The sequence below is a fragment of the Alexandromys fortis genome, unplaced genomic scaffold (assembly GCF_014885135.2).
Source record: "Alexandromys fortis isolate MF-2015 unplaced genomic scaffold, M_Fortis_MF-2015_v1.1 scaffold_14, whole genome shotgun sequence".
NCBI classification, from domain to species: Eukaryota; Metazoa; Chordata; class Mammalia; order Rodentia; family Cricetidae; genus Alexandromys; species Alexandromys fortis.
Window position 1 is genome coordinate 5342275 of NW_026067910.1, and position 20425 is coordinate 5362699.

General features: G+C 35.7%; 1 protein-coding gene across 1 annotated transcript; it reads left to right on the forward strand.

The window, feature by feature from the left end:
* Positions 1-938: 938 nt before the first annotated feature.
* Positions 939-20034, forward strand: LOC126499023 (amine sulfotransferase-like). The gene is made up of 9 exons (XM_050138008.1): positions 939-1038; positions 2532-2724; positions 4169-4290; positions 6430-6581; positions 9584-9792; positions 11153-11279; positions 12316-12410; positions 15055-15238; positions 18876-20034. Exons 4-9 carry the CDS (start codon positions 6440-6442, stop codon positions 18995-18997), a joined length of 879 nt encoding a protein of 292 aa, XP_049993965.1. The 5' UTR covers positions 939-1038; positions 2532-2724; positions 4169-4290; positions 6430-6439; the 3' UTR covers positions 18998-20034.
* The last annotated feature ends 391 nt before the right edge of the window (positions 20035-20425 follow it).

Here is a 20425-nt window from a genome sequence, read left to right on the forward strand (position 1 = left end):
AGTCCAAAGAGCAGTCAGGGTTCCCTGCTTTGTGGAAAGTCCAAGGTCCTCCCCCCTCTGTCCATGTCTAGGAAGGTGAACATCCAAACTGGCTAGGCTCCCACCAAGCCGGAACATGAAGTAGGATCAAAACCCCGTGCCATTGTCCTTGGCTTCTCTTCAGCCCTCATTGTTCGCCATGATCAGAGAGTCCGGTTTTATCCCATGCTTTTTCAGTCCCAGTCCAGCTGGCCTTGGTGAGCTCCCAATAGATCAGTGGTCCTGACATCCTTGCTCATGTTCTCCCTCCATCCGCTCCTCATTGGGACCTTGGGAGCTCAGTCCAGTGCTCCAGTGTGGGTCTCTGTCTCTATCTCTATCCATCACCAGATGAAGGTTCTATGGTGATATGGAAGATATTCATCAGTATTGCTATAGGATAGGGTCATTTCAGGTTCCCTATCCTCAGCTTCCCAAGGGACTAACTGGGGACATCCTCTAGGCAGCTCTTTTGTCTTATTGACTGTTAATAGTTGCTCTCAGTGTCTGTGCTATTAGTGTTATATTTAGGAAGTGGTCTCCTGTGCCTATGTGATCAAGGCTACTTCCCACTTTCTCTTATATGAGCTTTAGTGTGGCCGGATTTATGTTGTGGTCTTTGACCCATTTGGACTTGAGTTTTGTTCATGGTGATAGATATGGATCTATTGCATTCTTGTATATGCCAACATTCAGTTATACCAGCACCATTTGTTGAAGATGCTTTATTTTTTTCTATTGTACAGTTTTGACTTCTTTGTCGAAGGGAAAAACTATGGCTGTGTAGTGTCAAACCCAGAGATACTTTCAGTCTCTGTGCCAAACATCAGTGATGGACGAGGGTCATCTGTCTATTTGATGTTTTCATTGGTTACTTAATAAAGAAACTGTTTGGCCTTTAATAGGACAGAAAATTAGGTAAGCAGAGTAAACAGAACAGAATGCTGGGAGAAAGAAGCAGATTCAGTCAGTTGCCATGATTCTCCCACCGGACACAGACACAGGTTGAGATCTTCCCTGGTAAGACACCTCATGGTGTTACAGGGATATTAGAAATGGGTTAGATCAATATGTAAGAGCTAGCCAATAAGAGGTTATAACTAATGGGCCAGGCAGTGTTTAAAAGAATACAGTTTCCATCTAATTATTTCGGGTAAAGCTAGCTGGGTGGTGGGAAGCAGCCCTGCCGCTCCTTATCTCTGAGATGGATGCCTGTTAGACTTGTCCCGGTAAGCCACACTCAAGTGGCAATAAGGATATTAGACATGGGTTAGATCATCCGACTACACTTGGGACAGTTGTTCCCACTGAGATCTGAGTTAGAAGAAATTCCTTTCTTTAGAGTTGGTTAAGTAATCCAAAGCTTTTTTTCTGTATCTCTATTGGTAAATAGTAGAACAGGGGTAAACTGAGGTTTCCCTGTCCAAAGTCAGCTGTGGGAGAATTCAAGGTATCCAATAAAAATCTATATATCAGAATTATACAGTCAAATGAAAAGTCATCTTTCAGACTACCCACAGATACACACACACACACACACACACACACATCACAGGAAATGGGAAATGCCTAAAGCTATTCTTAGGGAAGAAATAAAGTGACTCATGAGAGAAATCTTTAGACAGAAGCAACTGATTTCCACAGCCAGTAACTCCATGGCCCTGCCAGGTGGGGCTTCTTACCAGAGAACCGTTCATCTGGTAGGTCGACCTGCTGAACACTGCTATACCTCTCATGGCCCTTGACAAAACTAAAATGGCCATTGACTCAGCCATCCTCTTGAGTATATAGCCTGGGTTCAGAGACCTTGTCAGAGGGATATGGGTATATCCATGTGTCTGATGCCCTATTCACAATAATCAAGTTATAGAATCAGTCCATGATGTGTTTTGTATTCCCATGATTATTAAAGAGAAAGAACAGCATAAATCTTAACACTCACTGGAATTTATTTTGTGTTTATCTAGTCACAATTTTGATCCCCTTTCCTATGGATTTGGTTGCTTTTCTTACTCATCTGAAAAAATTCTTCATAAACAATAAATTTCAGTTTTTTATTTTTTCTGTGTTTATTGCAAAAAAATTCTCATGGATTGGGTTAAATCTATTAATCTCTATATTTTCAAACTTTAATAAAAGTTTTATTAGTGAAAGAGGGAATTTGTTGTACCTTCTATTAATCATTATGTCATAGATTGTTTGCATTTGTTACAAGTGTCCTGTTTCCCTTTCTCCTATCCCTTCTATGTTCATGAGATATATATATCTTCTAAGACCCTGAAAGTGTCTAGTTCAAAGACAGTTCATATTAACACAACCAGAAGGTCTTGGTTTAACTGTTCATTTTAGTAAGTAGTTTTATCCCATTGATATCCATATTTAGTACACTGCTTCCTTCATAACCTGGATTATTTTACAAATATTTCCTCAGTTTAAAGCATTATGTACAATGGGACAAATTCAATGTTTAGAAGCTTGAATTACCCTTAGATTATGTTTTATTATCTCACCAGGAAAGATTTGTGCATTGAACAGTTTAAGAATCTCTCCTGGGGCCAAAGTCTGTGTTTTGTGGGAACCTGAGAATCATTACCTAACAGCAGTGAATGTGGGAAACAGAAGACTGAAAAATGGGCAAAGACATGAGAGAAGATACTGAAAACAGGCCTTGAACAAAAACCCATTATTGAAGAAAGCCAAAGGCAGGTAATATCTACATCTAAGAAGAGGAGCAGGGTTACAAGGAAATCACTAAGAAGGTTCCTCTAAAGGCATTGGAAAATAAATTAATATATGAAATGATTTTTACAAAATGACTGGAACCTTCATTGGTTTGATCTGTTTTTGTGTTGGTGGAAGTAATTGAGTAGGTGCAATTAGCAATAGGATGGTGTCTTAGGGCTACTGCTGCTGTTGATGAAACACCATAACCAAAAGCGTGTTGGGAAGCTTGCACTTCCACATCACTGCTCATCACTGAAGGAAGTCAGGACAGAAACTACAGGACAGGATCTGGAGGCAGGATTTGATGCAAAGGTCTTGGGGTAGTGTGGCTTATTAGGTTGCTTTCCATGACTTGCTCAGCCTGCTGTCTTACAGAACACAGGACCACCCACCTAGAGATGGCCCAACTCACAATGGTCACCCCATAAACCACTAATTAAGAAAATGCTTTATAGCCTGACCTCTTACAGACATTTTCTCAATTGAGGTGCCCTCCTTTTAGATAACTCTAATTTGTGAGAATTTGACATAAAACTAGCCATAACCAGCATAGATGGTGACTTAATTTTCTTTCTATTGCTGTGATAAAATCAGGACCAAAAGTGACTTGGACAGGAAAAAGTTTATTTTATTTTACAGCTTATACCCCATTGTAAAGGAAAGTTTGGGCAAGAAATCAAGGCAAAAACTTGGAAGCAGGACCTCAAGTAGACACTATGGAGGATTGCTGCTTATGGCTTACACTCCATGCCTTGCTTAGTGTGTGTGTGTGTGTGTGTGTGTGTGTGTGTGTGTGTGTTTGAGCAGCCCTGTACAATTCATCCAGGATGGTACCACCCACAGTGGGCTCAGCTCCTTACAACAATCACTATTGAGAAAATGCTCCACAGTCTCCCCTACAGGGAGATTTGATGAAACCTCAAGTGAGGTTCCCTATTCACAGATGCCCTAGCTTGTGTCAAGTTGACAAAAACCAAAACCAAAACCAAAAAAAAAAAAAATCTTTAACCAGGACAAACTGGGATAAAGAAAAGAGCAACAATTCCCTGAAAAATTGAAACTATCCTAGTTCCAGGACAGGCTCCAAAACCATAGAGAAACCCTGTCTCGAAAAACAAAAAAAAAAAAAAAAAAAAAAAAAAAAATTAAAACTAGCTACTCAGATACCCTTAAAAGGATTTGGTTATCATCATTTCCAGAATTTATCCAAGTAAGTTGTAGCTATAGGTGTCAAATATAACTTGCTCTTTACATAAAAAAATCCTTATAACTAAGTAAATGTAAAATTTATCTTCCAGATCTCTATAATGTTTAACTATAATCTCCTAATGTTTAACTTATTTCATGCTCCAAAAGCTTCTGGTTTCTTACTTCCAGCACAGTCTTACCCAACATATCTGAACCTAGTTCACTTTACTATTCCCAGAACGCTTCTAATTGGTCAAGAAAACCGTGGCAGGGAATATTTACACCTCAAGAGCCATCAACTCCTGCATTTCTTAACATTCCATCAGAACTGGTTTTGCTTCTTCCGTTGATCTGCAAACTGTGAGTAGAAAAGGATAGATTTAGACAATACCAAGGCTTTCCCTGTCTTCGGCATAATACATGTACAATTCTCTTCTTATAGTCTAGACATGAATTTGCATGACTTTAATCGCAGCACTCTGGAGGCAGAAGAAGGTAGATCTCTGCTAACTGGAGATGAGCCTGGTCTATATAGTGAGTTCCAGGCCAGCCAGGGTTACATAAAGAGACCTTGTCTCAATATTTTTTCTCATTAATTTGTTTTTCTTCTTTTCGTGAGCTTCACTGCAAAAAAAATATGAAGGAGACATACACTTGCTTTCTCCATATGATCATTTTTCCTGCTGTCAGTAAAAACCTCCGATGTCTATTTCCAAAAGGAACTTTCGTTAGACCCTCTTTCCTTGTTTTAGAGAAGGAAATTCTCTCTCTCGTTTTCTTCCTCTTTTCTCCTGTCTCTACTGCCTCCCCTCCTTCTCTTTCTTTTAAAAGATAGCCCAGCTGTGTGACTGAATACAATTATGAGCAAACGGAAATTTCATCCAGTGTGCTTTCAGAGGCATTCTAACACACCTACCCAGGACAGTCGGGTTGGAGCATGTAGTGACTGTATAGACAGTATGTGGAAGTACTGTGGGTTTCAGGTGAGATGTGGTAGACTCTCTTTAGTCTCCTCTTCACTCCAGCAATATTCTCTATGAATGGACTCTCCACTGATTACTATTATGTGCTGTTTAGTTCTTTCAGCATACTGCCAAGGATAAATTTAAGCTGTCTTTTTTAATACCAGTGCCATTTACCTCCACTAAAATTCCTGTGTGTGTATGTGTGTGTGTTCCTTCAGCTCAACCTTTTCATGTCCAGCACTCTATGGTGAGGATGGTTGGACTTGAGTTGTTAGGGAAAGAACCTGCAAGGCAGAAGTTTCCCAATTAGACATCTTAAGTTGTGGTTCACAGTAATAAGCCTTCTAGGTGATTCTTTTTTAATGGTTATCTACCTGATAGATGTCTGTAAAGAAATTAGTCATGCATGTTGCATGGATGTAATTCCATCACAGCCAATATCATCCATGCACATTGACACTAGCCTGGTCTACACACTGAGTTCTGGACCAGTTGCTATATAGTTCTTAGAACTATATAGAAAGTGCTTGCCTCACTCAAATCATCTACATACTGAATTAAGTGTGGATTATTGACATGCAATTTAGTCAACGCTATATTTTCAAATTTTATCAAATTGAACTTCTCAGAGGCAGAATTTTTAAAAATAAACAATTCTCGATGCATACTAGTGCTAAGTACTATGAGAACTGTGAACATTCTCTGGTCACTTTAATCTTCAAATAGAGAGTTCTTTGTCAGACCCAGTGGCAATATTTGGCTTGATCAAACTTTGGCAAGGACATAATTATCTTGAGATTGTTTGATTTATATTTCTAATTCATTTATTATTTAGATTAAATTGCAGTTCTGATGTTAGATTTTTTTTGTTTGGAAATTAAAATTATGAAAAGTTTCTTAGGAGACCTTGGAACTATAAGTTACTATAACTATAAATGTAAGTTACTGTAGCTATGAGTTACTTTCAGAAGCTCTGATATTGGTGCTGCTCATTTCAAGAGCAGCTCAGCAGATAAGTTACAGAAGCCTTGTTTGGAGAGAGCAGGTTATCTAAACCTTATATCAAATACAAAAAAATCCACCTTGGAGAGTTTCTTATTTTTATGAGGATGAAAACATGCAGGAAAAAAATGCAAAGTGTTCTAGATTATCTGTATGTCCTCTGTGCCCAACTCTTTGTTATGAAATCTTCTGAGGGTGGCTAGCTGGGCAACCTTGAATAATTTAGTTGACCTCTCTGTAGCCCCATTTTTCATCTGTATGCTTAGAATTGTGACAATCTCGATAATCTACATGGAATTAAAGAAAAATGTACTAACTCTTCTTTTCCTCATATTTAATGAGGTGATTTGAAAAATAAAGCAACATTAAAGTATTATGAAATTTAGATAACTTATGTAATTTATTTTTCACAGTAAATATTTATATATATAATGTATCTAAATGGTGCTTGGCTCATATTAACCTCCCAGCAATTGTTATTCAATATTGTATAATACTTGACCTACAGAATTTTTTATGTATTTACCTCTAGGTGAATAATTATGGATAACACAGATGAATATTTGCTTAACTTTAAAGGATATAATTTTGAGAAATTGATTACAGATGTTGAACATTTAGAAATGATGGAAGATTTTGAAATTAGAGATGATGATGTCTTCTTAGTAACCTATCCAAAATCTGGTAAGTGCCAGGAGTGGGCATGTGCTCTTAATGTCTTCTTTGGTTTACAATTATGTGTGGAAACATGGCTCCTGTTTACTCTCCACAAGAATAAAACCTATATTTACATAACAATTTATGATCAGATAAAATCTAAATAAAATCCCAATCTGTAGGAGAAAAAGCCACTATCAGAGAATATAGTGTGTACTCTGGTAGAAAGCAGGAATGTTGTGATAATGAGATGTGCAAATAGAGCAAGCAGCACACACTGGTGAGCGCTGACCTGTTTGGTCTGTTGGACATGGATCAGGTCATCTGAAATAATTTCTCCTGAATGCAAATTTGCAAATGCTTCATTGTTTAGAATAAATTTTAAACCACATATCGCTTGCTTTAAAAGTATTCTATAGGAACTGAGATCTACTTAGTACAATTTAAGAGTGTTCTTCCAGAAGACCCAGGTTTAGCTCCCAGCACCTACATGGCAGCTAACAACTGTCTGTAACTCCAAGATGTGACATCCTCACACAGACATATATAGAGACAAAACACCAGTGCACATAAAATAAAATAGATAAATTACTGAGAAAAGAAGTTCTTACACTCACCAGTATGCATGTGTGCAAACACACACACACACACACACACACACACACACACACACACACGTTTTCTTGAGGTATGAAATCCATCAGTGCTGGAGCAGTGATATTCTGCTGGGGACAGGAAAATTCTCTTTCAATGGTGACAAATGAGTGACCAGAATCAACACTTGGAGATTTTGTTTGTGTTTTTACTGTGGTTGATACAATTTAAGAAATAAATCTGTCCTTAAAATTTCACATGCCTTTTTAAAAACTAGTTCATGTATGGCTAATGCCAAACACTACAGACAATGGGATTGTACATGGTGTGGACAGAAAACCTTTTCAAGGCTGAGGTGATGGCTATTGAGTGAAGAGCGTGTCTTGGCCTTGAAAGATGAAAACCTGAGATGGGATCACTTAAACCCTTATAGGCCAGATATGGTAATGTGTGTCTGTAATCTTGAGCTTCCTGTGGTGAGGTGGCAGACAGAGACAGGAGAATCCGCAGAATCCAGCTGGACCACATACTTAGAAAATGAACATTTTTCAACCAGGACTAAAGGCAACTGTATTCATAACACTACACATACACCAGGCTGCACTTACATACAAGCGAGTACACGTACAAATTTTTCTCTCACACACACTTGTCCACCATATTCACATGTGTACCACACACACATTCACTAGATATACACCAGAAACACACATAGGCACATGTGAAAGTATGCAAAGATAAAAATATCACTTCAAAATTAATTTCATTGTATACTTTCTGCCTTGCTTTCTATTCTGGAATGTTTATATGTATCGCAGAACTTCATGACTCTAGGAATAACCATTTCAGTTTACTGTAGATCTTAAACTCAAGGACTTGTCAAGATCTGAAAAATACGCTGTCTTTGTACACACTAACATGTTAAACTGTTGCATTTTTATAAATATTGGTGTATAGTTAAAGAGACTTTGGTCAGAAATAATAGGATTTTGTTTTTGTTCTGTTTTACACTCATGGTACAGCCAAGAGAAAGCATGACTTTCTTTCAGAGGGTCATTTTCCATCAATCTTCACCTATCCTAGTGCTCTGAAATCTCCTTAGGTATTTTTTCTTGTGAGACAAAAGTAAGTATTTGGAAATTTGTTTTATTTTTCTAGTGTATAATTACACCAAGGTCTTACAGAAATATTTTAGGAACTTCTTCCTTTTGAGAACCTGGGACCAATATGTTTCTAGATGTACATTTATACACCTCAGCATGAACTGTATCCTGGCTGTGGTCCATACTGGCAACCTATCCTTGTCATGGCAATAAGAGAAAATGATAAATCAAGCCTCTTCATCATATCACACCTTTGGTTTGGTGCCTTAAATAATCTGGTATTTTCCAAAGTATTGTCAATTGCTCCTAAAAGTCCTGGATGAAGGATAGGACAATGATTATGATTGTGATGGCTCATGCAAGATGTCAGACACTCCGATTGTTACACCTCTGGAGTCAGTGACATCTTCCTAAGAATGGTTATTTCAAAATTTCAGGGACTGTTTCATGAAATTCACCATCATGTCATCCTCAGAATAACAAGAGTGAATGTTCAAGTCAAATTTACACTGGCAAATCATTTAGAATCGTCACTAATAAATAAGGTCGACCATTAGTACCATTGCATTTGATTACACCCAGATCCATTTGAACTGGAAAAAGTGTTGGGTTTTTATATGCATTTCCCAAATAGTTTTATTGTTGTCATCTTACTTTAATGATCATTAATCCAAGGATTAGTAGGTAAACTGGAAACCTTGACCTCTTTTTTCCCTACAATGTACTTATTCATGGGAACGTGGAGACCTAGGGTTGGGCTTCAATTTTGTTAAGTTTTCTAAAATTGTAATACCTAACTTGTAAGAGAGTCTCGGAGGAAGAGCAATGCCTGTAACACACAACTAAAGGGCACCCTATACCCTAGATGAATATATTATGAAGATCAAGAACTACAAACTGAATAAAAGTTAGCAAGAAGTTAATGTGGCTTGCCTTGATGTGATTTTAGCACAGGGTGTACATGCGTGGTAGTATAAGAACATACCCATTAATCTACAAAAGCTATTTGTCTATTAGAAGTTTGAAATACTACAAAAAGACTTTTCTTGGAACACAGAATACAGAGAAGCTATAGGAATAATTTGAATAATCTCTCTCAAGTAATCAGAACAAAACAATTATACTATTAAGGAATTTAGAGCCCTTGATTTTGTCTTTTCTAATGTTATTACTAAACACAGATAAAAATCAAACAAAAATTATACTTGCTTGTTAGCATACATGGAATATTAAAAAAGCATCAAAGACTTGAAGATGAATGAAGTTACTATAGCTATTTATTACCTAAACCTACCTCAAGGCTGAAAATAGGATTGTTACCTCTTTTTACAGGTACCATCTGGGCCCAGCAGATTCTCAGCCTGATTTATTTTGATGGCCACCGGAATAGTACTGAAAACATCGAAACAATGGACAGAGTACCATTCTTTGAGTACAATATACATAATTTAGACTATGTCAATATGCCGTCACCTCGCATCTTTGCTTCCCACCTTCCATATTACTTAGTGCCAAAAGGTCTCAAGGATAAAAAGACTAAAGTATGTCATAGAGCTTTTTGAACAGACAAAATACTTTAAGTATTAAATAATAAAAGTATTTCTGTATTTGTGTTATGATGTACATCTCCCTGGTTATTCTCGAGTATGTCTTTTGGGTACTCTTCCACAAGCTTCCCTAGAACCCTCATCTGTGAATAGAATTGCAGAGCCACAGTGACTGGGGTGGTCAGCTTATAGAGGAGGTGGATTATTTCTGAAGAAAGTGGATAATCAGTTATTGCTGAAACCTACAAAGAACCAATTCTTGTTTTTCCTCTAGTAACTTGACTCGTTGGACTTCAATGTTTGTCAATGTGCCAGTTATTGAATAAAGACTCACACTGGTCTTAATTTTCATATGTCTGTTCAATAATGAAATTAAAAAATTTGATATTACTGACCATGACCAGTGATAATCCTGTGAAAAGATTCTACCATTGGTCCACCTTTTCCTTACTATAATTTTAGCATAATTTTCCTACTGGTATTAATTCTGTCACTTCTGCATGCTGCTCTACTTATGGCCTTTCTCATGTTTTGGAACTTTGTGGTTTAATTTGATAAGTAACATTCTTAATTTAGTATAATCAAACATGTTGACTTTTTAAAATATAAATTCATCATTTACTTATTTTATTTTAATTGTATTTTTATCACTTAAAACAATTTTAAGTTTAAATATATTTTGAACATATTCTTCCCTTCCCTCAAGTCCTTCTAGATACTCTCCCCCTCCTTATCCACCCAACTTTAATTTCTTTCTCAAAAAACAAACAAAAACCTAATACAACAACAACCTTATTTAAGAAATATTTCCTTGTTTCAAGATTAGAAATGTGTTTGTTTTTGGTCTAATGCTCTTAACAAGCTCACTAATTATCATTCATAACAGTAGAAGGATATTACTTTTTAAATTACATGTACATACTGTTGATGTTTATAGCAACATAGTATTTCATTCTTATATTTTCCACTTATTTCCACTGCTACCCTGGCTATATATAAGCTATCTCAGAAAACTTAATGAATATCAATTGTTATAGCACTAAGCTATATGGAAAACATGTTTACCATATTTATCAACTTTAAAAATAATGTATTTTAATAATTTATTAATAAATTTAATAATTTAATAATAAAAATAACATTGACTTGTATTCTTACACATGTGTGGAATACTATGTAAATGGAAGTATTCACTTTATAACATGAAGCAAAAAGTTGATAACCAACTACATTTTCACAAATATTACCTAGATGTAAATAAAAATTTATTTGGACAAGTGCTATCATTTAATTGTTTAGAACTTATTAGAATAACCAAGAATTACTAAAGCAACTTTGTATTTTTTTTCTGCAGATTCTTTATATTTATAGAAATCCAAAAGACGTTTTGATCTCATTTTTTCATTTCTCAAATTGGGTGGCTACTCTAGAAGCTACAGAAACCATAGAACATTATCTGGAAAAATTTCTAGATGGAAAAGGTAACTACATTTATTCCCTCTCACTTGTTTATAAAACACAGATGACATTTAAGGCATCTCAAAGTAGAAACATGTATCTAAGAGACAGAGGTGGCAGGAGAAGCTTAGAAAGAGTAATAATTCTGAACCAAAATAACCAGATACACAATTATTATCCTGCCACTATCAGGACTATTTGAGGATTGCCAACTTGAAATGCTCTCTCTATTTTATTTAGGAAGCACTTTGGCTAGACCGCAAAAGATTTACAAGTATTTTATTTGTTCTTTCTATCTAATGGCATAGGAAGAGTCATATAGCTAAAGTTGAAGGTGAATGTAAGCTCTGCAGGACCCATACTTGTTGGGAAACTGGAATCACTAATGTCACTACTGAGGAAAACTGATTAATGAAAGAGGCTGTGGAGTGTGGAATCAGGATCTCACACATTGCTAACCTTATAATCAGCTTCTATTTCGTTGTTGCAAGAAAACGCTGCTCTTCAGATAGGACATGAGAAATGAAGACATATGCCTTCAGAGAGAGGAGAAATATAAATGTCCCTGAAGGGTATCTTTGAGGTCACACACTTGAATTTTTTTATTGAAAGGTTTTAGATTTATTTATTTTGTTTTGTGAGCATTTTACTAGATGTAAGTATATACAACATGCGTGAAGTGATGTCAAAAGTCAGCAGAAAGCTTCAGATTTTCAGGAACTGAAATTACAGGTGGTTTCTGAGCCACCCTGTGGGTACAGAGAACCAAATCCTGGTCCTCTGCAAGAGCAGCCAGAGCTTTAGTCACTGAACAATCTACCCTGCCCCTGCCCCTAGAATTTCTCAATGTCTGTCTTGCTGCATCCCTAAATAGGTAGATTGGTATGAGCCTTGTGTAATTGTTACACAAAAAGAACTCTTTGAAATAGTCCTGTAGACATCCAATGGTAGGGGCTTCATTTTTTCTTCAGAATACTCTAAACTAGCAAAGAAAGAATATCATTTGTTGCTCAGTAAGTATAGCGCCTTGACTTTGTTACTCAGTTATTTTCCCTTCAGTTGTAGGAAGCCGTTGGTTTGATCACATTAGAGGCTGGTATGAACACAGAAATGATTTCAGTATAATGTTCCTGAGCTATGAAGATATGAAGAAGGTAAGATGAGGTAGTTGTTTCTGAGTCTCTGAGTTTAAATCACATGCTCCCTGCTGTCCTCATACCACAGCCTTTTTTGGGTTCTGTTTGGGTTCTGTGTTGATGGAGGTTCCTGAAGTTCAGGCCCTGCTGGTCTTCCTCAGTGCTCTCTTCTCCCTGTGGTCTCCTCTTGTTATTTCTTCTTGTGTCAACACAGACAACCTGACATACACAGCATAGACTTGCCTCTTTAAGAGATTATCAGCCCCCCCCCTTAAATGTTTGTGTTAGTAGATTCAGTGTGGTATTGTCATCTATGAACACGGTGTGCATTGGTCTTATTTCTTACATTCTTATCCTTTCTTTTCTCAGACTTTTCCTAATTCCTAATAATTATAGTTCAACTTTCAGAATGACTATTGTACTTTTTTTTCCCATGGGAGAGAGATGTGATTTCTATTTCTTTGTATTTGTTGATTTCACATAATCTGATCGTTTAAGGTTTGTCCATTACCAACAACAGATTTTTACTTTTCTTTGCATCAAAATAATACTCTATTTTTGTAAATATAGTGCTTTTTTATTCTTTTATATATTGATTAGTATCTAAGCACATTCCATGTCTTGACTAGAGAGAAGAGTGCAACAACATTGGGTTCCGATAATGATTTAAATGCTGACTTTATGTTCATTGGATATACAGCTAGGAATGGGGTCACTGGATTATGGTGGGCCTATACTTAATTGTGTAAGATCCATACTGTTATCCATGGTGAATGGACTTACTGCACCCATTATCTTACCTGGCACATTGCCTTCAGTATCTTGGTTTTGTTTGTTTCTATGCTGGTGATTGAAACCCGAGTCTCATACATGCCATACGAATGTTCTCTTTCCAATCTACATTCTCAGCCAGAGTCTACGACTTTGGACAATTTTTATTTTTGTCTTTTGTCTCCTTGAATTAATAACCAGAGTTATATAAAATTGTTCATATAATTTTAGTATTTATATCATCTGTGATTCTATTCTTATCTAAAGAGTTTTTCATTTCTTCACGTCACTTCATGCTTCTTACACAACAAAGTTATTTGTAGAAGGTAAGTTACTAACCATGATATAGTTCTTGTATGGGCCACATAAGTTCCTTCCACATAAAAGAAAGATAAAGAAAAAAAAGCATGTGAGCATGTCAGGAGGAACAAGTCAGTAAGGACTATTTCTCCGTATTTCTGCTTTAGTTCTTGCCCTTTCTTGATGATGGATGGACTATCACCTCCAATGTGAAATAATTCTTTTTCTTCCTACATTGTTTTGGTCAGTGTTTTATCTTAATAGAGCTCAGATAAATATAGATAGAATTTTCCATAAATAGTGGTTATAACCTTTTAATCTATGATGCAATTTAACTGAGTTTTCTATGTTGATTTTTAATTTGATGACCTATCTAGAATTGAAAATGAGATATTTAAATCAGCTACTAATATTTTCTAAGAGTCTATTTGAACTTTTTTTGTTCATTGGTGTTTATTTCATAAAAGTGGAAGTTGTAATTTTATATTCAAAATTTTACTAAACATATTTTATCAAATATTTTGTTACAAATAACTGTAATTTAATACAGAGTCATTTATACAAATTATGATGGATGATTCATGGAGTTCCAGAAAAGGAATTTGTGTCATATACTCTATTTATAGTATTAATATAGCATTTTGGGTTCCATAATTTTTTTTTACAAACTTTCAAAATCTAGAAATATGGCCAGGTGGTGGTGCATGCCTCTAATTCTGGCACTCAGGTGGCAGAGTCAGGAGGATCCCTGTGAATTCGAGGCCAACCTGGTCTACAAGATCTAGTTCTAGAACTGACTCCAAAGCTACAGACAAACCCTGCCTCAAAAAACAAAAAAAAATCAACCTAAACAAACAAACAAACATACAGCCCCCCCCCCAAATCTACAAGAGCTAGTTCCAGGACAGGCTCCAAAGCTACAGAGAAACCTTGTCTCAAAAAAAACAAAACAAATTAAAAAAATATTGCTTTGCAATTCATATGTATTAGACAATTCTCTGTTTTGTTTTCTTGTATTTCTTTTGGTAATGGTTGGATAGTTTCAATAGGCTAACTCACTGCCTTTGTTAACTTTAATGCTAAGATTTTTGTTGTTATTGATGCAGTGTTGATACGGTTTCCTTATTAATGTATAAAAATTCACCTGGTATTGTACAGTGTACAATTGTAAATGGAATTGTTATTTGATTGTTCTTTCTGAACTGAAAACCACATGATCTGTTTCGTATATTTCTAGTTTACAATCCTCTTTTCTTTATTTATTCCCAAGGTTGTAGCAAAGAGAGGTAGGAACGTTTGAGTGATTCTCAACACCACCTGAAAATTTTTATATGTTTTCTATTAAGTATTTTATGTGTAGGTGTTTACATGTAGCCTTTTGTATTTGAAGTACTTTATACTGCTTTGTGCTGTTTTACTGAAATTATTTTCTGTATCAATTGAAATAATCATATTAATTTATTTTTCCTTTAGCATTTGTTGAGCCATCTTTGATTTCTAGGAAGGAATTCTACATGGTTATGCCATAAGTTTGGCTGTAACTCAGACCTCCATCACAAAGTTAATAATTCCTCAACCCATGACTTTTCAGGACCTCAGGGGCTCAGTGCTTAAAATCTGCAGTTTTCTGGAGAAAGAACTGAGTGAAGAAGATGTGGATGCTGTTGTGAGACAATCAACATTTCAGAACATGAAATCTGACCCGCGAGCAAATTATGGTAATATTATAAACAAGGAAATTGGGACAAGAAACAATGGCTATTTCCTGCGCAAAGGTGAGAATCACTGGTTTGTAAAAATGGAAGTACTGGGACTTCCCCCAGTCTCTTCCCTTGGAGCAATAGTACTGTGCTTCCAATGTGTTTCCCCAGGTTATAAAGGCACTGGGAACCTAGGGAACATAAAAAATATTAATGGACACTGAACTAAAAGAATTTATCAGGAAATTTAATAGTATTTTAGAAAAAAACCACAATAGTTTTACTTATTTAATGTGTGGTTTTCCTTCCTTATAAGGGATGAAATATATATGTCAAATTATGTTTTAGAATGTTACATTAAATGATTTAATAAATTAAAATTTTGACTTGTGATCTTAAAGATTATCAGTTTAGGGTAGGTCATTCTTTTTTCACAACTGCTGACACACAAAACCTGTATATGATTGTTCATGCCTGTTTTTCCTCTAAGTGGTAGAGAAAGGAGGAGGGAGTGGTTGGCAGCAATCAACCAGTAGGACTCATATGATTCAACTCTTTTAAGACATGTCAGGAGTATTGTCCTATGGATATTTTTGAAATGGGGTGAATTTATTGATTTTGAAAGAAATTCGTACTACTTGGTTCAGCCTGGCATCACAGACATTGTGTAGCTCAAGCTGGCCTAGAATTTGATTTCCTCCTGCCTCTTGCTTGTAAGTACTGGGAATAGATTTGAGGGTACTCACTTGGTTAGTCCACAAGAATTTTAATTTTACTTCTGTTTATTTCACCGTATTTTAAAGTGCAGGAGGTTTAGCTACTCATTCCTCATACCCCACTTTTGTTCATTGCCATAATTACAGCCATGTCTTATTCACCCTATCATCTGTGATTCAAACTTACATATAAACAATTAATATTTTCTTTTCAATTTTGATTCATGGTCTCATTCATGTGACTCAGGCTGGTTTTGAACTTGCTATGTGTAACTGAGGATTACCTCTGACACCTAGTCTTGCCTCTGCCTCACTTGTGGTGGAAACACAGGCATGAGCAACCATATGCAGGCATTGTGACCTAATTATGTGTCAGCACTTGTTAAGAAAAATGAACTCACCTAAACTGGTACTCTTGGAACTCAAAGCTCAAATTTTAATTCACTATATTATTTAATGTAATGTTCTAAAGCATAACTTGACATGTATTTTGATTACTTTAAGTTATTCATTGCTGACAATTATGATAGATTTTGGCTGTAGATAATGTGTAAGTGATTTATTGAAACTGATGTTACTTTTGATTTGCAAAAATGTTCCTTTTTTATCTTCTCCCCAGTAACATCCCTTTACTTCTTATTCTCCAACTAGACCAGTGCTCATCCATTCTTATACCAATATTAAATTACTGTCCTTCCAAATGCAAGAAATAGTTTGTATAATCACATGTTCAAGCAGAAAATACAATGTTTATTGTTTCCATTTTTTTTCTTGAGATAGGGTTTTTCTATGTAACAGTCCTAGCTGTTCTGGAACTAGCTGTTATAGAATAGGCTGTCCTTGAACTCACAAAAATCAGGCTGATTCTGCTTCCTGAGTGCTGGGATAAAAGGCATGTGCTACCACCACTCAGTGTTTGTTTCCTTTTTAACAGGATGTAATGGTGGTTGCAAATGTGTATCCTGTAAAATTGTAACAATGGCAGCTCTGCTGTCCTCTGTAACCTTGATATCACTAATTGAAAGTCTTTGGCTTTAATTTTTTAATGAAAATGGAGGAATTTACAAGTTTGAATTGTATGTATGCCTCTCTCTCTCTCTCTCTCTCTCTCTCTCTCTCTCTCTCTCTCCTCACACGGAATATACATTTGAGGTAAATAACAAAATAATTTTAAAAAGCCCTCCAATTATGGAACTATGCAATTGCATTTTTTCTGGCCCTTAAATACTCTTTTAATTTTTTATTAGAAATTTTCATTAAAATAGTGTATCACTTATCTCCTTCCTTGTCCTTTTTTAAATTTTTTTTTTCTTTTTTTATTCACTTTTCTATACAATTTATTTTGATAGCATTCTTCCCCTTTCCCAGCTCCTCCCAGATCCTACTCCATCTCCCTACCTATCCAACTTTTTTTTTCTTTCTTTTTTTTCTTTCCTTTTAACACTTGACATGTCCCCTCCCTCTGGCCTCTCCCATGTGCTCTTCTCACTCCCTCTTAAACCAATGACCTTATTTTGATTCTTACTGTTACGTATGTAGAAGGCGAAGGCATAAGTCACAAACAATCCCACACCAGTTTGGAATTACGATTAATAGAATGGTTATTTATTTAAAGGGGAAAAAACTTACAGATCACTGTCCCAGACAACAGCCCTCTGAGCAATCAGGAAGGGAGTCTAGTCGCCAGAAGTGGAGCAGGAAGTAAGAGAGCGAGGAGGGAAGTGGCAGCTTTTTTAAAGGGAGAGAGACCACGCCCCAATGGGCTGGTATCTCAGCAGCTATTGGCTGGAGGAGCAGAAGGACCTCCCACAACAGCCAACATTATCCTAAATCAAGAAAAACTTAAAAGCTATCTTATGAAAACCAAGAATGAGACAGGGTTGTTTGCTATTATATCCAATCCACTGCATTTAGCAAAATGATTGAAGCACCAGCTAAAACAATAAGGCAAGAGAAGAAAATTAAAGAGATATAGACAGGAAAAAAAGAAGGAAAATTTTTCCTATTTGAATATGATATGATATTATACATAAAAGAATCTAAAATTCCAACAAAAACCCTGGAGAAACAAGCAACAATTTCAACAGAGTTCCAGGATATAAACCAGCTTACAGAAATATGTAGCCTTTCTATAGACCACCAAAAAACATGCTAAAAGAAAGATTAAGGACACAATCCTACTTACAAGCACATCAAAGGCAATAAAATACACTAGAATAAACCTAACCAAGAAGGTGAAAGACCTCTGCTATGAAAAAGCTTAAATCTGTGAAGAGTTTGAGGAAGACATTAGAAAATGGAAAAACCTCCATGTTCATGGTTTGGTAGATTTAATATAGATAGAGAAAAAGACTATCTTACCAAAAGCAATGTAGATCCAATGAAATCCTGATCAAAATATCCACAACATAGTACTCAGAAAATTTAAAAAAGGCCAACCTAAAATTCATTTGTAGTCAGAAAAAAACTTGGATAGCTAAATAAATAATAACCAAAAAGAATAATATTGTAGGGATATTCATTCCAGATATCAAAATACATATAGAGTAATAATAATAAACCCGACATGGTACTGGCATAAGATAGACATACAGACCAATGGGATAAAATATAAGACTGAAACATGAGCATATATAACTACAATCTTGGAGTATATATTACATTTTATTGATTAATATTGTTGGTTTGTATTATGCTAGACATATAGTATATTACTTCAAAAATTCTCAAGTATTCATATTTGAAGGTTTTTTTGTTTCTTCCTAAAGAATGGGTTATGAATGGTTCTTTAACACATGGGGCAGTGATCTAGCAGGGCATTTGTTGTGTTTTGTGTAGGTGTCTTTCTTGTTCTGTCTTCTATAAAGAAAGGTGAGGAATCAAACTCCACAGAGCACTTATGGTTACCCAGCATGGGTTGGAGAAGACATTGAGTTGTTAAAGTGACCTTTGCTATTTTTATTCACTATGGGCTGTCCCTATGCTTATCCCACTAGGTACCATTGGAGACTGGAAGCATCATCTGACAGTTAAGCAGAATGAACGATTTGATATGATATTCAAGAAGAACATGAAAAACTTTCCCTTGAAGTTTGTCTGGGATATAAGTGAAGACTAGAGTTACAATGTTAGTATAAAATAAACATAAAAGTCCATTAAGCAAAAGGCTTGCTTTCTTATCAATTGATATGTTTCTGTATCTTAATCATTAAATGCCAAGCTTTATTAAAGAACAAAATGAGTAAACTATGCCTGGATAAATTGCAATGAGTTTAATGAATGATTTTAAATTTCAAAATTAAATTAGTTTGGGTCCTAGTTAGCAATGGTACTGTGCACTAAAGAATAAAAGAAAAGGTGCTTTGCAATGTATAAAAATCTCTACAAAGAATTCTCTGTAGTGGACATTATGTTTCATATTTTATGATTAAATTTTTGATTAAGAACTGTAAAGAAATGGCTCAGCAGTTAAGAGCATAGACTGCTTTTCCAGAGGACTCGAGTTCAATTCCAAGAACTGACATGCCGTCTCACAGCTGTTTATAATTCCAGTCTACAAGATCAAATATCCTCATACAGATATGAATGCAAGCCAAACACCAATGGACATAAGAATTAGAAAATATATTTTGGATCAAGAAACATTTTCCTGTTCACACAATAAATCTTCAACTTTGGCTGACTCAAAAAGGTGGTGGGGGGAATATTAGAAATTTTAATTTGGAAAATTGTAACCAAGCATTGAAAAAATATCAGAATTTCAAGAACAAGAAAAGAGGGAAGAAGATGTGTTTCCGTACTTAATAAAATCTAAATATTTTGTTCATTATTTTTGTTTTTTTTGATGATTTTATACTTATATATGATGGATTGATTACTATTTTTACCAACCTTTGTAGATAATGCACATTAGATTTTCTTTTGCTGTTACATATAATGCTATTGATGCTGTGAACTAAACTTTGGGTAACTACCTGCTATATTCAGTCACAGCTCTGGGAACCTTGCTCATATTATCACACATCTTTTGTACAACCCTGTGGCATGTACAACCCTAAAAGGTAGGGAACTGAATAGTAATACGTCTGTGGGAGCTCATTTTTATCCTGTAAAATAAAATAAAATCAATAAAATAAATAAAATAGCCATTCTTTATTTCTGGTAGTGTGTTTCAACCTCTGTTTGTTGACTATAGAGATACCTGTCTCATGCACACCTGTGATGAATGGTAGGGAGCCTGAAGGCAAGTGAATGAGCTGCTGGAGAAATCTGAGAGAGAAGCAAGAGAGATGGATATGGAAGAGGCTTGAAGGAGGACACTTTGTAGTTAGAGACAAAGTGGAACTGTCCTGAATAGAGGCACACTTTGACTTAATACCAAGAAAGATGAAAGAGAGAAAGAAAGATTGGGAGACAGGGAAGAAGAAGAAGAAGAAGAAGAAGAAGAAGAAGAAGAAGAAGAAGAAGAAGAAGAAGAGGAAGAGGAAGAGGAAGAGGAAGAGGAAGAGGAAGAGGAAGAGGAAGAGGAAGAGGAAGAGGAAGAGGA